Below are 19031 nucleotides of genomic sequence, written 5' to 3' on the forward strand. Positions count from 1 at the left end.
GTATAGAACTAGCCAAAAATAATGTGGCAAAATAGCTAGATACCTGCTGAGCGTTTTATAAAATGCTTTATGGGGTTAAGCAGGAAGTGATTATGTGAGTTAGTTTAGGCTAATCTGCAGGTTTTGGGCTCCTAAATATTTTAGAACATGTGACCTAACTCCTGATGTGCTATTGATTTCCTATGCCTGTAGCAGATTTTCTGTGAGATTTAGATAAAATAAGTATCTAAGCCCTACTATAACTAATTTTTCTGTTTTCTGCAATTTCTCTGTTATTTTAGATAACATTATTTCAGATACACTGATTTCAGACACACTGACATTTCTTGCTGTCTGTTTATCAGGCATTGCATGTCCGCTTAAAATTTTGAACTTCTGCTTAATACAATTACATAATATTTAAATGAATACTGCATATATTAAGTAAGTATTTCTATAAATGCCTATATATATGTTTACTAAGAGAAATATATAATGAATGAAGTTTAGTTAAAATGATTACATGGCTTTCCAGCTCAAACACTTTTAGGTAAACCTTTGTTATACTGAACTATCACTGAAAGGTAGAAGAGACCGTGTAGCATTTATTGATAGCCAAGGGAGTACTGAGATTGAAATGAAAAAGCTCTATTTAATAATGTTCTGCTTTTACATAAGATATAAATACAGCAAATCAAGCATGGACCCTACCAGTCTTCCTACCAATTTCCTATTTTTTTCTATCCATAATACAGAATATCCATGTAAAAATAGTTCTCAAATAGTGGGAAGTCACCCTCTTTCTTTAAAAGATTGAGTTTAAGAGTTCGAGCATTGAGCACAGAAAGAAAGCAGACTGAATTTCTTCCTTCTATACTCAAGGCTTGCCTCTCTATAAATTACTTTGGCTTGGCTTGCCTAATGCAATAGTTAGCTGCCGTCCTGTGGCAGTGGGTTTACTGTGGTGAGATCCAGTGCAGGACAAATTGAGGGACTTGGAAAGGAGAACAGTGGAGAGAGACAGTGGCCAGAATCGTCTATTATAAATTCAACCACAGGAAAAATAATATCTCCATGACTTAACCGACAGTGATGTGACAATGGGTGGAAAACCTGTGGTTGAATTTCCTAATTCTTTGGCTAGCAGTGATCAGAAACTTGTTGCAATAGAGACAACCACTCTTCATTGTTGTCTAGTCTCCAAATACAGAATGCAGAGCTGCTTTCTAGCTCCAGCCCTTTTGGCACAGTGTTATGGTGGTTGTAACGGGCATGGGGAAGACTGAATAAGGCTGTGAGGCAGTCCATGGTTAAAGCAGTGTTTACAAACCCCCCAAATAAGCCCACTCAGCTAAATATTGTGAATTCCTGTCTGGTAGAATGGGAGACCACCCCCAAATAACTCCAGGAACATGCTGCCAAGCTCCAGGCTAATACAGATTAAAACAATTATCCTCTTAATTTTTTAAGTTTATTTTGGCGGTATTCTGAAGTTTTTGACTGTTCAAGTGAGTTAGTCACTCAGGAGTAATTCTGAGAAGACCTAGAGGAAAGCACTGGGCAATAACAGAGAGCAGAAAGCTCGTGTGATTTGTTTTGTCATCCTCCAGTTCATTGTGCCCACAGTCTGCAGCAGGGTTAGCAAAGGAAACATGGAACTGTAGTGACGTGCAGTCTTTCATTCTTATCTTTTCAGAGTGGTTTGTTGATTGTCTGTTAGTCTGAGCATAAGCAAGTTGGCGGAAGCGTTAGAAGTGTAACAGGAATCTGGGCATTTGCAAAAAGAGGTGAAAGGATGATCCAGAGGTTCTATCAGCAGGCAACGAGGATAAAGCTCTCATAGCGTTTGTTAGGCTGATGCAGAAGCTGCTGTGTCCTGTTGAATGGTTGCACACTCAGCTATTGTGGCTATGGATAAATAAACTCCCAAGTCTTGAAATCTTGAATTCTTGGTTGTTATCTCCAGCAGTGCTCCCAGGGAAGAACACCTTACCGCAGACCACATGCTTTGGATTTCAGGAATACATTTCTTTTGCACAGAATATGGTGTATTTTATAAGGAAGTTTTGCGCTAAGCAGGTTACTGAGGTTGATTGGCATTCAGTTGTTTTCTTTTTCCCACTGTCATATTATTATGCCATTTCTGCTCTCACTTGTGTTTTAAATGGCAGTGCCAGAGGGAGATATATTGTAAGTAACAGCACATGAGGCAAGCTCTGCTATTGCAGAAACTTTCTTGGCAGCTTTTGAGATGCTTCCAGTTCTGCTTGACCCTCCCTTATATTTCTGTCAATCTCAGTGTCACTGTTTTTTGTTGGTTTGGGAGGATTGTTTCAATTCAATATTTCTGTCATTCCTACAGTTTGCTACCTTGAAATACCTTAGTGCTCAGAGCTTTCTATATAACCAGTCTGGAGCAGACTGCTTCTGCAGATAGACATCTCTCCACTTGCAGAGATCCCACAGCACCCAGTGCCTGGTCATTTGTTGGCTTAGCCTCTTCCAAATTCAGAAAGATGTTTTCGATTCTCTATTTGCTGCTAAAAACATGCATGTTTATGTTTGTAAGTAGAACTAATTTGTTTAAAATCAACCCAAAGGACGTACTTTCTTCTGATTTACAGAACAGCACCGTTGCTGTTAATTGCTTACATTTACAGGTAACTATTGCCTTGTTAAGTCATGGCAAATAGCAGGAAGAAAATGCATCTTAAATAAAAATAGTGTTAGTGAGATAGAAAATATTAAGCATGATTCTTAGTTCTGACGGGTGCTTAAACTGTGGCATTTCATTGTCTGGATAGTATGCAGTGCAGATTATTTGGCAAATGCAGCCAAATTCAGAAGCAGTATCTTCTCAGAATACGGTTGGAAAAAACAACAAACAAACAGAAATACAGAATAAAACCCACCCACAAAACAACAAAAACGTTCCTTTCGTTATAAAAGGGAAGCACTGAGTGTGAAGAGGACACCAGCTATAAGCTGATTATTGGTTCAAGTATTAGCTGATTACCAGCCAGTTTTATGACTTGTGAACTCAGTGAGAGACCTGTTGAGAAGGAGCTGGGTTGACCATGTGCATGATGCAGCCCATAGCTGTGTGAAGTGCTTTGTGTTCATGAAGCTAAATAAGCTCCAAACAGTGTTGGCTCCATATGCAGGAGTAAAGGTTTAAGTCTCTGTTTCTCAAATTTATGTTCACTATAAAATATGCATACAATTTGTATTCTGAGTGTATCTTTCTACATTGTGGTGGGGTAGCCTGCTGATAAAGAAGGAAAAGTATGGATAATAGGCTGTAAACTGTTCTGAAAAGGCAGAGGGCTTTGTAGTGATAGAAAAGTTAACCTAGATTTCTAAATAAATCCAGTACACAGTTATATCCTATACTGCCCATCCCTCGACAGGTATTTCACTGTAATGTACTACTGAATTTCTAATTCCAAATGATACAAGGAAGCACAGCCATGAGAAGTGTTGGCAGTGTAATTTAATTTTATTTGTATCATTGGCATTTCATGTTTGGGACGTTGTTTCCTGAATTTATTTTTACTTTTTTTTTAAACGAGAAACATTCCATCAAATGTGAAAAGAACTCCCTCTGTTCCCAATGCGTAAGCAGAAAGCCTAACCAAACAAAAACTCAATATTATAAAGAACAGGAAAATAAAACAAGGTAAACAATAATACTTGACTTCTGTGTATAATGCATTGACTTAAAAAATCTGAGTCATTCTGTCTGTATAGACAAGTTATAGAGCAGTAACAAAGTGCAGGAAGCAAATTGCTAAGTTGAACTAAGGTTTTAAAATAGAAAGTACTTTAAAACAATACTTTAATACAGTTTCTTGCCATGATTCCATCATGCATCAATACAAATCAAATCCCGAGGCAACCTGTGCCTTTGACAGTCTTTCTGTATCATTATGTAAATAAATGGAAGTAATGATCAAACTCGCAAGAGGGTTAAAAACATTAAGACAAACCATCTATTTATAAAAGAGTTGTATTTAAAAAAAAAATTAAAAAAATCAAAGTGCACTGCTGGTACATCTTACTTGAGGCTATTTGAGATGTATCTAACACAGGGGCCTGATCCAGTCTCCAATGATTTCAATGCTTTCTTCAAGCACCAGGGAAATAAAGAACCGTGCATGTTCTGTTACTAGCATTGCTATGACTAGCACAAAAACTGAAAAATTGTACCAGAATATATACGTAAACATCTTTTGTATGTTGAGGAGGCAAACACTTTTAAATTACCAGATGTGTACAGTACTGGTACTTAATGTTTTGGTGCCAGTACCAGACTGGTCCAGTAATTGACATTCAGATCTATTTCTAATTACAGATAAGGTATATAACAAAAAAGTAAATATTTGGTTATTAATATATTCTACAGTTCAGCAACCCAACCAGTCAGAACTTATCTTGCCAATTTTAACAATCTTCAAACTCTTGTCCTCCATTTGTAGATAGTACTGGTCTTTGAAAAAGTAGGTGTACCCTGTGAAGGTAAACAGAATGGTACACTCAATCGACTGTAGAGCACAAAATCTTTGATCAAAGTTTTTTTGTTTAATTTCACAAATCTTAATGAACTATGGGAGTTATTTCCTGAAATATTTACACACATTAAAAATGTGTTGTGTTTTTTTTTAAAACCATTTTGTGAGCCATAACTTTCCGGGCAGAAATATTTGCTGGCAAAATTGATGCTGAAAATGTAATCAACTTGGGACTCATGTGAGGTTAGCGATGCTTCCAGATATTTACACTTATCTGAGCAACATAAGAGGCCATATGAAACCTTGGGCCAAGCTGTCAGCAGAAATTGCTAGGATAAAATAAATAAATAATTTAAGGTTGGGAAGTGAGGGAAGGAAAATAGCACTTGTTAGTGTCTGTGATCAAGGGAATATCATGCTCTAGTTCTGGCTGTGCCACAAGAGGATGATGCAGAAATGGTGCTGGGTCTGCATGCCTGAAGGGTAGTCAAGAAGTTGGGAAACTTTCAAATAACTGAGCCTGGCCTGATCGTGGCCTTTGGCATTAAGACTTCCTGTGCTTTAGGTGCTGGAAGGCAGAAGCCATTTATTTGTTCTCTCAAGCTATGAGAGATAAAGAGCTCTCCAGCAAGCTGATTTTCCCCATGCCAAAATTGATGTCAAATTGTCACAGATTCAAATGCAGGTTTTCTTTAGTTTTTCAAAGAGACTCCATCATGGGTAGCTCTTCATTTATGTAACAGCCTGACATTTGTATAGGGGGTTTCTAGGTCAAAACGACATACGAATGGAGAGCACCTTAACAAGTTATATATGGCCTTATTATGGCTATTACTATTGCTAAGAAAATAGAAGGAAAGAACAGGAGTAAAATTCTACTAAAGACTGTTTCTTGCCTTGTTAATATTTGCACAGTGTTCAGTGCAGTGGAAGTAACTGATAGAATGCAAACTGAAATTAAATAAGCTTTGTTAAAAGAGATATTAGGGAAACCATTATTACTTGTTTGGATAAAAAAAATTCCAGGGGAAGTTGTGTTCTGTAAATGTTTCATTTCAAAAAGCTTAAGCTGTGATCAGTAGGATGTAGTTATCAACTGGTGTTCAGTGGAAAAATATCAATAAAGTTTGAACTGGAAGCCTGCAAATCTGAATGGCAATTTGGCTCTGATTTATGGACCAGAAGAAATTAAAGTGTGCAGTAATGTCAAGGAGACAAATAAAAGAGCTAGTGACTTAAATCAGACTATAGCTTACCGCTGTCAGTGAGACCCAGGACAGCATCGAGGTTATCTGGAACTCCGTTCCAAGAATCCGCAATGAATTTTGGGGATGCAAGCTCCATTTTTTTCTTTTCTTCATTGTACCTGAAGTGAATTATATCCATACATTACAAATCTGTACTTAATGTAGAAATTTAACTTAATTTTGCAGGGAGTCCTCCTGTGATTGTGCAAAGCAATCAAATGGAAATGAGGTTGTAACATTGCTTCCATTTCATTGTCCTTATTCCTGATAAACTTTATACCATGTGAAGTCTCTTCTGGAAACGCAGCTCTCACTGAACTGAGACTTTGCTTAGCAAAACATTTTTCACAGGTGTAGCTTCAAAATGCCAAATTCTAGGGAAGGTGACTTTTCAAGGAACAACCAACATGTAAAGGTTTTAATTTTAATGGGGATTTAAAAAAAATCCTACTTGAAATTGTATGCTTGTACACCACTTGATTGATGGATTGTTACTAAATTACAAATTACTTTCCTTAACTTTTCATTTAAAAACTCTATTATTTTCACACAGTTCTTTTTCTCTTTGTGACAGTCAAAAGATAAAGGCCATGTTAAAAAATATATTCATTTCTTTGAAAAACACAATGGTTTTCACACTGTGCTTTGAAGATAAAACCTCATCTGAAGCAAATCCACACAACTTCAATAAATCTTGTAGCTTCTTTGCAGTGTCCTTCAGAAGTGAGTGGGCCTGCATGTATCTGCAGCTCCAGATGATCAGGGGCTCTGCAGAAGATGCTTCCCCCTTTTTCTGACTTAAAGTTTGGAGTCAGTGCTGAGTTTGAAAGGTGGAGTTGCCCCAGGGAGCAATGACACAGGATGTAGTTTGGCTTCCAATGCATATGAAGCCTCAGTGACTCTAGCAGCATCTCTTTAAACCCAGCAGATTTCAGAGAGGTTGTCTGTAGCCAACACTGGAGGGAGGGAAGTGTGTATGATCTTTCTTTCTGGTTTTGGTCACCTTTCCCCATTACCACATGGAAGTACTTGGTTTGTATCCTATGGTACACTGGTACAAATGAGCAGCATCTTGCTTAAAAATGATTTGTGTAATTAATTTAAATTGCTTCCTGTGTTTTCTTTGGATATTTAAAGAAAATCAAGTTATTTGCTACATAGCTTTAAAACTGCAGGTGAGGAACCTGAGCCAGCTTCTCTTCCTCTGTCTCGCATAACTTCACTTTGTTATAATAACATTCAAATAGCTTGGGGCTGGAGGAAAATCCATTTAAAGCAAGTGTGATAATAGCAAGGAGAGTATTATGGTATGTAACTACGTCAGTTCTGTGGCAGAGTCCTTGTATAAAATAAAACAGACTCAAATATTATTGCATCTGTTAGATGTATTTTTTTCCTCAAATATTTTGATTTCATCTTTAAACAGATAAAAATCACCTCAGATTATTCTTATTTCTTAATAAATTATGCATTTTGCAGTGACTAAGTTGATAAGGTACTTTGATAGGAATACAGTCTGGCTAGAATGATGAATTACCTGGGGGCCCTGGAATATAGTTAATCAAAACAATGTTTGATACAGACCAGCAGTTTTGCTAACTCATAGTCTGTAGCTCTTGTTAGGAATTGCAAGTATTGCAAATGACTGTATTAAAACTACTTGAATTCATTTAACAAGATGATCTCTGCAACATTATAAAGTGAGTAAAATCTTCAGCTTTTAAATTTTCATTTTTCCTAGAGATAATGGATAAGAGTCTTCAAAGTAATCCCAGAGGCATGGAATTGCAGGGGTTGGAAGGGATCTCAAGAGATCATTGAGTCCAATCTCTCTGCTAAAGCACTTCCTTACAATAGGTTGCACAGGTAGACATCCAGACAGGTTTTGAATATCTCTGTAGAAATAGACTCCACAGCCTCTCTGGGCAACATGTTCCTGTGCTCTGTCATAATGTTATGATTAATGGAGCGTTGTGAAATGATATGTTACTTACTTACGGGAATCCCCAGCCAATAGGCCATAAAAAAGACAGTAATCCAATTTGATGATAATATGAAATTAATGTTTATGTAAAATGGACTCAGTTATACTTTCTTTTACATTTTCATATAGATTGTGTCTCAGAAAGGACTCATATCTTGTGAATCTTTTCATGGTTAACGTTTCTGATTTTTAACTTTTCTCTACGTTGTCAATTTATGAGTGGTTCAATGTTCAGCCCATTGCTTAATGGCTGCATTCCTAGAGTGAAGTCCTGTTTCAGGAAGAGATCTCTGATAATGAATGCTGGAGTTAGTGTTTCTGTTCTGGTCCCCCCCTGTTCTGATGGGCAGCACCCAGGTCCTCAAAGCACCAAAGTGTCTGCTTTTTAAAATGATCTTTTGTGCCACATCTCCTAGAGAATAAGGTACTGAAATTCTATTAAGTATATTTAGTAACGCTTTTTGTCAGGCACAATCTAGGATGTTTATTTCAAACACATTAATCTTTGCACATTTTGAAGACATTTCTTTCCTCATCTCTGTCTGATATCTTTCCTGCACAGTGTGTTTTTGCAGCAGGTTACTGGCCAGCTCGATTGCAGTCTGAGGGCCCTGAAGTACTTGGATACTTAGATAAATGTAGCTCAATACCCAGCTCTGCCACAGGTTGCTGTATAACCTTAGGCAAGTCCATGCATCTTATTTCCTTCCTTAGAAATAGGCCCTTACTTACCTAAAACATGAAGCCTCTGGTGAAACTGTTGATGGTTATACTAACACAATTAGATCCCGTACTGATTAGGGTGTTTAGTCTCCATCACAATCCAAGAATTCTTTTGATAATAAAATGGCATGAGAGCTTAGTTGATAGTTACATCATATTTTGCATCTTAGACAGTCTTTTGAACAGGAGCCCTACCCCAAGTATACATGTAAAGACTTCTGTGAATATCTGTGGTCTTACTTGCAACAGAGCTTCCCTGAGATGTAGTGGAAACATGAAAAAGATTGCAAAGATGGTTAAAACAAATTAGAAACCTAGATTTTTCCCAAAGTACTAACAGACTTTTTGCGGTTTGTTCAGATCTCCTCAGTGCCAACTCTGTGAGTAAACAAATGCATCAGTGACTGGTACATCAACTGCCAATGGGACTGCAGTCATCTGCAGTGTGTTTTAGTAGTCACAGGTTGTTTCTTTTGCATGCAGCGCCTTCAAACCTGTTGGCTTAGTGCAAGAATTTTGAAGGCAATCCAGTTTTTAGTTTCAGATGACTGGTGATCACCCCAGTGTTTAGGAGGTCCTCTCAGAGCTTTCTCCCACCAGTTTCTACTCACCAGTAGAGACAATGTGCCCCTCTTAAGAGCCTGGGACTGACTGGGGTGGCTGCTCAGATACAGGGCTTGAGGGGGACGAGTTGTTAGTGGTGGGCAGTCTGAGATGGACACCCAGATCTCCTCTTCTCTTGGAAGCTGTTACCTCAATTACATGCTAACCTCCTGCTATCATATGGAAGCTCTCTCTTGGTGGTATCTCTCATCTCAGCATCCTCTCTCACCGCCCTTGCTCAACACCACTGTCAGTGCTGTCCCAGCAGCCCTCATTTTGAGTTGGCCAGGGATGAAAACAATCAGCTTAATTCTTGCCTCCCAAACCTGAATGTGCATTCAGCATTAGAGATATGATCTTGTCTAACAGCATACCACCCCTTCCATGTCTCTTACTTCCAGTATCTGTCTCCAGAGAAAATATATGTCTTCTTGTTTCTGCCCCAGTTGAAGACTGCATCAACGCGTTGCACGTCGGGGGGTAGTCCCAGGCTGGTGAGTTTCTTTGGATAGCCCCTATCCAGGTTGCTGGCTGTATAAACCCAGTACTCATTTCCTAAGAAAGGGAAAAAACGAACTGCTTATTAATCAGGCACATAGGAATATTTCTTCTTTTATACTTGGATATGGCAGTTTTCATTGTACTAATTGTACTACTAGTTTTTGTAGTATTTTTCTGTCTGTGACAGAAAAAATCAGAGTAAGTAAATTAGAGTACTAAATTAGAGTGCAGATGTACTGAGATCACAATTTCTGTTTTTGCCTCTCAGTAAAATGTATCATTTCAGTGTGCTTTTGCTTCCTATTTCTTGTCTGTTTCATTTTTCTGAGCTCTGAACCAAAGAGATTGCCAAATGTACAGCTCTTTAAAAAGAAAGAAAGAAAGAAAAAAGTATAGTTTGGGTGTTGTAAAACAAATAGTTACTCTTTCATAATCTTCTGTGTTATCAGACACTGTTAACCAGACTTGGATCAATATGGATCAAATGCAGAAACTCATGCTCACCCTCTATTTGTTTTATTCAGCAATTTGTCTCTTTGGTTTGTTTTCTTCAGCAAATTTATTGAGCTGTTACCAGGTTGTTTTTGCCCAGAATTCATATTTGTGTTGTCTTTTTTGTCATATGACATTTTCTAATTTCTCTCCAAATACGTTGTGGTGGAAGAGGTCTGTTTCTACATTCCTTACATGGATTAGTAGCTTAGTAAACACCTAATAAGATTCACTGAAAGCCACGGAAAGACTCGTTCATGAAAGGATTTTTCCTAGATTCTATGATACAGATAGTGGGAAGGAAAGCATTTAATATAATAAAGCTATAAAGTGTAGCCCTTGAGCTCCTGAGCAGTTGCCACTTCAGAAGCAAAGGATGGTTCTCACTCCCAAGCATTTTGAGATAGTTAAGTTACAGGCCACTTTCAAACCAGTCTTTGATGGTCTGAAGAGTTCTTATTTAAAGCAGGTTAGTTATATTTCTTTTCCTGGAAAATATAAAGAAAGGGAGAGAGATGCACATGTAATAGAATTATGTATAGTATATCCAACTCTTAAAGCATTTTGACTTGGCTGAAATAAGACATCTTAAAGCTTTTTTTCTCTCATGTAAACTAAAGGAAATAGCCTTTGAGATATATGGCATAAATTACCATTACTCTTTTCCATCCTGTACAGAAAATGTACAGGAGCGTGGGCCATGTGGTTTTTATATGATTGGAGATGTTTAGTCATGTTTTTGGTAGATACTGGAGCCTAGTTTTTGCTGGCTCAGTTTTTCATAGAGCCTTCCCAGCTCTGCTCAGTTGGCCGGTACAGCTGAACCATACGTGTGACTCCAGATGGCCAGAGCAGTGCTGCCTCATCTCCTCCCTCTGGTGCAGGCAGTGAGCACGGCCCCTTTGTCCTCTGCTGGTGAGCCACCAAAGCAGATCCTTGGATGCCAAAGTAGAAGTCAGTGTTTGGCAAAGGAGAAGAGGAGGAGAGGCATGGGAACAAAAGATGTAACATTCCCAAGCAACATGCACAGAGACAATAGCTTATCATGAGAGGAAACAGAAAGAAAACGCAGGAATGGATGTTGGGTGGCTTTGTGTATGAAGTAGTAACTCTGGTTTAGTCCTGCTTATAGTTGAATGCTTCTTTCTGGGTGCTGCTGGCTCCCTTTTGCTGTAATGGGGGCTGTATGCTGTTCGGAGCCTTTCAGATCCAGCCTTTGTTGCGATGTCCTCAGTACAGGATATTAGGTATCTGCCATCATACCCCCTGGCTATGCTTACTCTCAGCAGGCTGTTCCCTGGCCCGGTTACAACTCAGAGGAACCTGAACTTCAATGCAGCATTTATGCAAATGCGTAATTACATTTAAAACTAAAAGCAGTACCTGCAAAAAATACAGCCTTCTCATCCTGAGGGGACTCGTAGACAGCATCGATTTTCTCTGGTAGATCAGGCCAGAATGTAGCAACAAGAAGAGGACCTGTGGGTTTTCCTCGAGGGTTTACAGTTCTCCACATGAATCTGAGCAGAACACAAAATAGTACGAGGTTTACAATGAACTAATTCACCAGCACATCTGTTTCTCATCATTTCTGGCAAAGGCCACAAGTGCATGTATACACGTACATGCACACACGTTAGCAGCAGCACACACTTATAATTGTTTTCCTGCAGTGGCTGCAAAACCAAATCATTTAGAAATGTATTGCTAAAACAGTTGCATAATAAGTTGCAAGCTGCAGACTACATTGCTTATGCTGATTGCTTTGGAGTACATGTCACTTTTTGCATCAGAGCAAAATATATTCTGTGCTTTGATTATACAAATAAACTCATTTACAGAGCATTTAAACTATTAGAGCTCTCCTGCTGCTGTGTGTGGAGCAGATGGATGAGCATTTGACAAAAGCAGTGATCGGTATTCCATGGATTGCTCTTGCAATTACCACTGTAGTGACTAGAGGTTCAAATTTAACAGTGGTATATCAGTCTGCTTGGAAGTGAGCTTGGCTGTAAAAGAAACTGCTAGCTCTAAAAATGCTCACTAGAGAAATGCAGAGGAAAATTTATTGGATATTTTATGTGTGAGTAGGATCACCGTTTGACTTAAACTTTAGAAAGCTGTAATTATCTTCAAATGGCAAAGCTTTGTGTTGAGGGCCTTTGGTACTCAAAATGGCACTGCCATTTCCTCCTCCACGGAACAAGCAGCTTTTTTCTTCAGCAAAATAGAAGTTTTGCCATTGTCATAAAATGAAGAATCAGCAGGCTCGTGGAATCATTCTTGCCCCAAGCCTGTCGCTATGAAATTCTCAGGTTAAGCAGCTTTCACTATTATTTTGTTGCTGAAGATCAAGGTGCAACTGGCATATGATTTTTTTGCAGAGAATAAGTTATCATTACCTGTTCCTAACCAGAATAATTAAACCTTTTGAAACCTAGGAGCTGAAAGTGATTTATTTATATATTTCAATCCAAAACTTGGAGAATCAGTCCTAAATTCGTATGATAAATTCCTGTGTTTTTATTAACAGACATTTGACTGTGAACAAACAGTACTAGCTAGGACAAATAAATCATTTTGAAATGCATCTGCAAGTATAATTTGTTGCCATGTACTAAATAGTGTTTGAAATGAGGAACAGTGCAACTGGCAAAGTGCATTGTTGTTTCTCTCTCCATTAAAAATATATATTAATTAAAATCAGACATATGGTACTAATAATGTAGTTGTAAGGAATTCACTCTCATTTTGCAAGCACAGATGTATTTTTAATGTGTACAAAAATATATCAGCATATATCATAACCTTCTGTTTGGAAAAGAGAAAAATAAGATGTTTACTCTTAGGACAGTTTTAAAGTGCATGTGAAATGCTGTAAAAGGTAATGATAAAATGTATTTTGTGCATCTTGTTTTAGACAGAAAAGTAGATTTAATATGATATAAAATGGAAATCCACATAACAAATCTTTCTAACACTGCATTCATAAAAGTAGCTCCTTTAAAAATGCAGGTTATAGGATTCTTAGTCAAATTTGGAACTGATTTACGGCTGAGTCAGCACTAATAATTGCTATCTGCACGAGTTCCAAACTTTTTAGAGCCAGCGGAGACTTGAACACAGGAGGTTTTATTAAAGCACACGTTGAAATGGTAAGGTTTTCTCTTGGAAAGGGAATCTTTGTCGAAGTTGTATTTCCTTTTGTTTTTGGATTGAGTAAGAAGTGTTTTTATTTCTACTGCTCTTATTGAGGAAATGGTGGAAATACTTCTTTGGCTTTCCCAATTCTCTTCGAAAATTTTGAAATGTTTAAATTCATTCATGTTAAATTTTAATATTAGATGTATAGACATTTCATATTTCTTTATGCTCGGTATTTTACATTCTATTTTAACACAGTATTTGCCATTATTACTTGTACAATTACTATTATATGCAGTTGTATAGGGGAACCAAATTGGTGGGTTGTAGTCAAACATTCTGGTTGCTATGAAAGTACTGTCCCAGTTAAAAGGTCAGTGGTTCTCTGTGTATTCCCATTTATTTATTTGGTTTGAGATGTGATTTGAAGGAAAAGGAATAATTATTTTTTGAGAGAATTCATCTGATCTGATCTCCTTTTTTGCTACTTGCCCCCTATGGCTATGTAATGTGACAGCTGGGATCATTTTCACGAATCCTAGAAGTCACATGACAAAACAGACTTTTTGTTTTTTGAATTCCAAAAGTGAATCATAATGTTTCTTGCCTGATATTTTGAGAGCCGTAAGACAGACAGGCAAATCTGTTCCAGAGCAAAACAATTAAACAATTGTCTGCTTTTGCTGAATGTTAGATAAGGAGTGAGGCAGATGAACAGATTGTCCTGTATTTGCAGAGTTCTTCGACCGCCTGGACCTGAATGCAAAATGCTTCTATTCTGTTCAGATTACAAAGAGTAGTGAATTGCTCTGCTGATTTAGAAATTGATTTAAAATTGCTCTTTGCTGAATCAAGTCCTGTGTGGTTACTGCTCCACGAAAGCAGAAGTGAGGTGGAGGTCCTGGCTGAAAGCCAAAGCCCACAGGTGAGCCAAAGGATGCTGTGAGCGCTGTGGAACTTGTAAAGATTTTTACTCTCAGAATGTGTTTTTGTTTTTGAAAGCACTGAGATGAGGTGAATACTTTAGCTCTCTGACTATGCTAACAGAAGGGAACACTTTTTTTTGGCAAACTTGTTAGGCCACGGTGCTGAGGCCAACTCTGCAGCTTACTGGAAGAAGGGTCCAGAGCTGGCTTTCTGTGAAGCTGGCCTGTTGATAGAGTGGGACCATTTCTTGGCCATCAGGGGCTATTTCTAGCCATTACAGATGACTGGTTTGTAAGGAGCCTGAGCCTGCTGCTGTAGGAGTCTGCTCAGTACAGGAGGTATTGGACTCAGCCCCCTGGATGTATTGAACAAATCCTTTTTGCTTATAGTACTTGTAATACAAATGGAGAACATTAAAAATTCCCAGTTATAATAACATAATCACAGTCTCTGCATTGCTGAAACTGAAAGCATTCTACAAAGGTTATTTTTGATTTGTTGACAATCTGTCAAGGAGCAAAGAAAATGTGTTTCAGTATGTCAGACTGAGATACTTGTATGTTTATATATGCTAGGAGATGATGTTTGATTTGAGCATACACACCAAAAATACATGGTCCTAGATCTTCAGTTGCTTTGGAAGAATGTTCACAGCAACTGAGGATGAATGAATCAACCAGACATTGATTTACAGAAGGGAAAATAGAGCTTTAGAGTATCTCAAGCACGGGGATGCCAAGTCTCACAGTCTTTAGGAGATGCTCTTCATTGCTGAGCAGCTGGGTAATACAGGGCCTGGCAAAGGCAGTGGAAGCTGCAGCTGTGCAGCTGCCTCGTTTTCCTGCCACATATCAGGAATTTGTTCTTTTGGACCAAAAAGGCCTCTTGTGTCTTCTGTTGTGGAGCCTTTGTACTCATGGAGCCTGTTCTAATCATCAATGACTTTGATGTGTAATTATGGCAGCTGTGTGCCACATAATACTATTATTTAATGATTTTGGACTAAACCTAGATTAAACCATCCAAGGACAGTTTTGCTGGCAGATTTCCATAACTGTGTCTTTGTGCACATGGGAGAAAAACAGACCCTTTTTGGACCAGGCCACTGTAATGCCTACACTCAAGTTTTGCTTAAACATTGTGATAGAGGAGGCATCAGAGATTATTGTCACCAGTTCTGGATAGAGTACTTCTGTTGAGATGTGTTCAGATTGGAAATGTTCCCAGAATCAGATTTGAATCTTTTCTCTGGAGTGCAGATTATGTGGAATGAAATAAGGAAGGATAGTGCCTCCAGAACTGTACTTGGCTGAAAGTAATGGGATTTCCAGTGCTGAGTTACTATCCTTGTAGAAACATTCAGAAATGTTTTATAGGGAGTGAATCCTTCTTTGGCAGGTAATAGACTGCCTAATGCATCTCTTCCATTGCTAATTTTGTGATTAACATTACAGATTGGTAAATCTCTTAAGATGTGGGAGGGGGGTCAGATATTGTGTAAACATTTAGAAGTTGGGATACATTTCCCAGCTACTTGACACTTTTGACCTGGTTGCAACTCTGTAGAAGCCTGCAGAGACACCAAGGTTAATTTTAGCTCTCTAGTCTGTAAAATTGGGCTGAAGATACCATGAGAACAAGATCTTTTTTCTTGAGGTAACTTGCATTTTGCTCAGGTTTTGGTTATAACTAGTACCAGCCCAGCTGTCATTACATCTTGGCATGAATATTCTCAGTGCAGAAGCCAGAAGTTAAAAATCACCACAAAACTGCCTAAAACAACTGAGGTTGAAAGTTCCAGACTCTCAAAATTCTTTGAAAGTAGCTCTAAGAGAAGATTAATTTATTTCAATATTACTGCTCATGTGAGCTACCTCACTGGCCTGTAATTACAAGCAGCCTTTTGGACATGAAGGTGACTGGGAGTAGTCAGCACGGACCGACCTTCTGTGATGAAATGACTGGCATGGTGAATGAGGGGAAGGGACTCTAAAGGTTTTTGGCACTGTCTATGTTAAGATGCTCATAAAGAAGCTGATGAAGCATGGGCTAGATAAGCAGTCAGTGAGGTGGGCTGGCTGAAGAGCAGGCCCCAGAGGGTGTGATCAGTGGTATGATGTCTGTTTGGAGGTCAGTCACTGGGGGTGTATCTCAAGGGACAGTACTGGATCTAGCAGTGTTCGGCATCTTTGTTAATGGCCTAGATGAAGGGACAGCGTGTCCTCAGAAAGCGTGCTGGTGGTAGAAAACTAAGTGGACTACCTGGTGCTCCCATCCAGGGGGACCTCAACAAGCAGTGGAAGCAGGCTGACAGGTGCCTCATGCAGTTACACAATGGGCTGGGAAGTCCTGCACACTGGAAAGTGTAACAGCCCCAAGCACCACTACTTACTGGTGAGGCGAGGTCCTGGTGAACTGATCACTGGTCTGATGGTGAGCCAGCAGTGTGCAGGAGGCTGCATCATCTAACCATAACAAGAGAATGTGCCATTTCTTTCTCCTAGGAGCTCATTAGGACATGTTGCTATCTCTGAGCATACAGAAGAAATGATAGTTTGTACTTAATTATAACTTCCTAGACTCTGATGAACAGGTTTGATACTTCAGATGCCATCAGTAAGCAATTTATCTCACTCACCTGTCTTTGAAGAAAAATATTTCTCCTCTAATTTGTGCGACTCCATCAAATACAATGTCGTGCTTGCAGAGCTCTGGAGTGACAGGTCCAAGGGTAGGACGTGGTCCTGGCCCTGGTCCTGGCCCTGGTCCGGGTTCCACATCAGGTGATACTTCTGCAAGAGTGAACAGAGGGATTCTGGGTGTTCTACTATGCTGTAATGCAGTGCTGCACCCGTAACAGAGATCGTGAATGATCATAATTAATACAAAGGAATAGCTTTGAGAAAGACTTTGAAGAGGAAAAATTCTAATGAAGTTCTTGTAAAGAAGGGTGGCTGTGTCCAGCTGAGAAGGCCTTAGCTTCCAGTCCTGCCTGAATCTGCTGTGATGCCACCTGAGACACTGCACCTAGCTGTATCTGTTGTCTTTATCTGTCTGTTTAAGTGAAAGATCCAGGGTTGACTATATTGGGTTTGAGTGTTACCATTACAGTTTTTATTATAGTGATTTGTAGAATGAAGAGAAATGCACTTTGAAGTCCTTCTATTCAGAATTCTCTGCAACTCAGCTGAGAGAGGCATCAAAATGGATTTTTCTTCTTTTTACAAGTGCTAATATTTTGCAGATTATAAAGATGAATTTTGAGTAATTTGTGTACGGTCCTTGTGTCTTTAACACTAATCAAAACGTGCTTTTCAGAACATGCTCTTTGCTGCCTGGTTTGTTCTTTATTTTCTGGTTGTTACGAGGCTTACCCTAGACATCAGACTGATCAACTTTGTTAAACACTGTGTGTGAGTAGCTGATTTGAAGTAACAGTAATGGAAGAATTTTTTTTTTTCCAAACAGTTGTTTTATATAGAATGCAGTTTGGGTAAGTATTATTTCAAAGCGTTATTACAAAGAACCATCATAGTTTTGTCTTGGCTTTTGATGTGTAACTGGAGAACACTGGGTTAAATTCTAAGCTCTATTAATGACATGCTGGGTGAGTTCAGAAAATTCACTTAACCTTGCCCATGTCTCAATTCTCAGTCTTAATTAAAGGAACTAAGAACAAAACAAGAAAAAAGTTAAACCTGTTTTTTGACAAAGAAGGTCTCACGTGATTATAAGGATAATAATTTCTGAGGTTCTGAGTGCTATGCCATAGGAATAGGAAGATATCCTGGTAGAAAGTGCAGAAAGAGAAATGAAATGCATTTTTCTAGACTGCTTAATTGACTGTAGGATATTTCTGCCTTCGCAGGGTGGAAAATGGATAAACAGAAGGGCCTTCAATCATAATTATTTCTATCCATTTTACTAAATGTCTGTGAAAAAAGTAATGAATTTTAAAGATATACCAGCATAAAAGTACTTATCTGTGAGCCTTCCAAATTCGTTTACACACAGCTATAATCTCCCACGCTTTATCTGCAAATGTTATTGTCACTACAGAACTTGAGTAGTGGGAAGTCAATGTGAACTTTTTTCCAGCTGGGACAGGAAACAAACTCTTGCCCTTGTGGGGAAGGGTTGTGAGCTGGGAAGATCAGGGTTGTGTAGACAAAAACACCCACATCAGATTTTTCAAGATAGAGGAAAACACAGCATTTCACTGTCCTGGAAAGCCATTTGTCAGGGGGGTTTGGAGGCTCTTGTTATTGCAATAAATTTAATGACTCCTCATCCTTAAATTGTGATATTTGTTTAAAGTAAGACCCCTGATAGTAACATGGAGCAACTAGGGAAAGAAACAGAGGATGTTTCTGGCATTTGCAATATTGTGCATTGTGACATCTACTGTGAGTTCTGAGACCCAAAACTCAACCTGTGCTCCATACATTTCTGATGAATTCTGCCAATGAGGGACAACTTTACCATATAGCTCCTGGATCCCCTTAATGTCATCCTGAGAAAGTCGGAAGTTCTTGGTGTAGGTGTAGATTGGGGCCATGAGAGCTCCGGGGTCCTCCGAGTGCTCTAATCCCATTGCGTGGCCGAATTCATGGGCAGCAACCAAGAAGAGACTGTATCCTGGATAACACAGCAAGTTAGTATCAGCTGCCTTGTATCTAAATAAAAAGGCACCATGCAGGTTAGTCACTGTTTCATTTTCCTCTCCATTTGTCACAAGTCTCCCAATCCTAAACAAAATAGTATTTACAGCCTCCAAATACGTATGTCATACATAGATCCAGAATGGTATTTCACGAGAGTCTAAAACCTCTTCTATAGCTGATGTTGCTGGACTTTCACATGTAACTTTGAACACAGTCAGTCTTAATACTTCTGTGAAACAAGAAAGTGTAATAAATA

General features: G+C 38.7%; 1 protein-coding gene across 1 annotated transcript; it reads right to left on the reverse strand.

Moving 5' to 3' along the window:
- Positions 1-3454: 3454 nt before the first annotated feature.
- LOC104912963 (72 kDa type IV collagenase-like) lies at positions 3455-18803 on the reverse strand. The gene is made up of 6 exons (XM_010717809.3): positions 18594-18803; positions 16750-16903; positions 11424-11560; positions 9443-9602; positions 5747-5856; positions 3455-4489 (listed from the first exon to the last, which is right to left on the reverse strand). Exons 1-6 carry the CDS (start codon positions 18703-18705, stop codon positions 4386-4388), a joined length of 777 nt encoding a protein of 258 aa, XP_010716111.1. The 5' UTR covers positions 18706-18803; the 3' UTR covers positions 3455-4385.
- Positions 18804-19031: the final 228 nt, after the last annotated feature.

This window comes from Meleagris gallopavo, chromosome 13 (assembly GCF_000146605.3).
Source record: "Meleagris gallopavo isolate NT-WF06-2002-E0010 breed Aviagen turkey brand Nicholas breeding stock chromosome 13, Turkey_5.1, whole genome shotgun sequence".
In the NCBI taxonomy this organism is placed as follows: domain Eukaryota; kingdom Metazoa; phylum Chordata; class Aves; order Galliformes; family Phasianidae; genus Meleagris; species Meleagris gallopavo.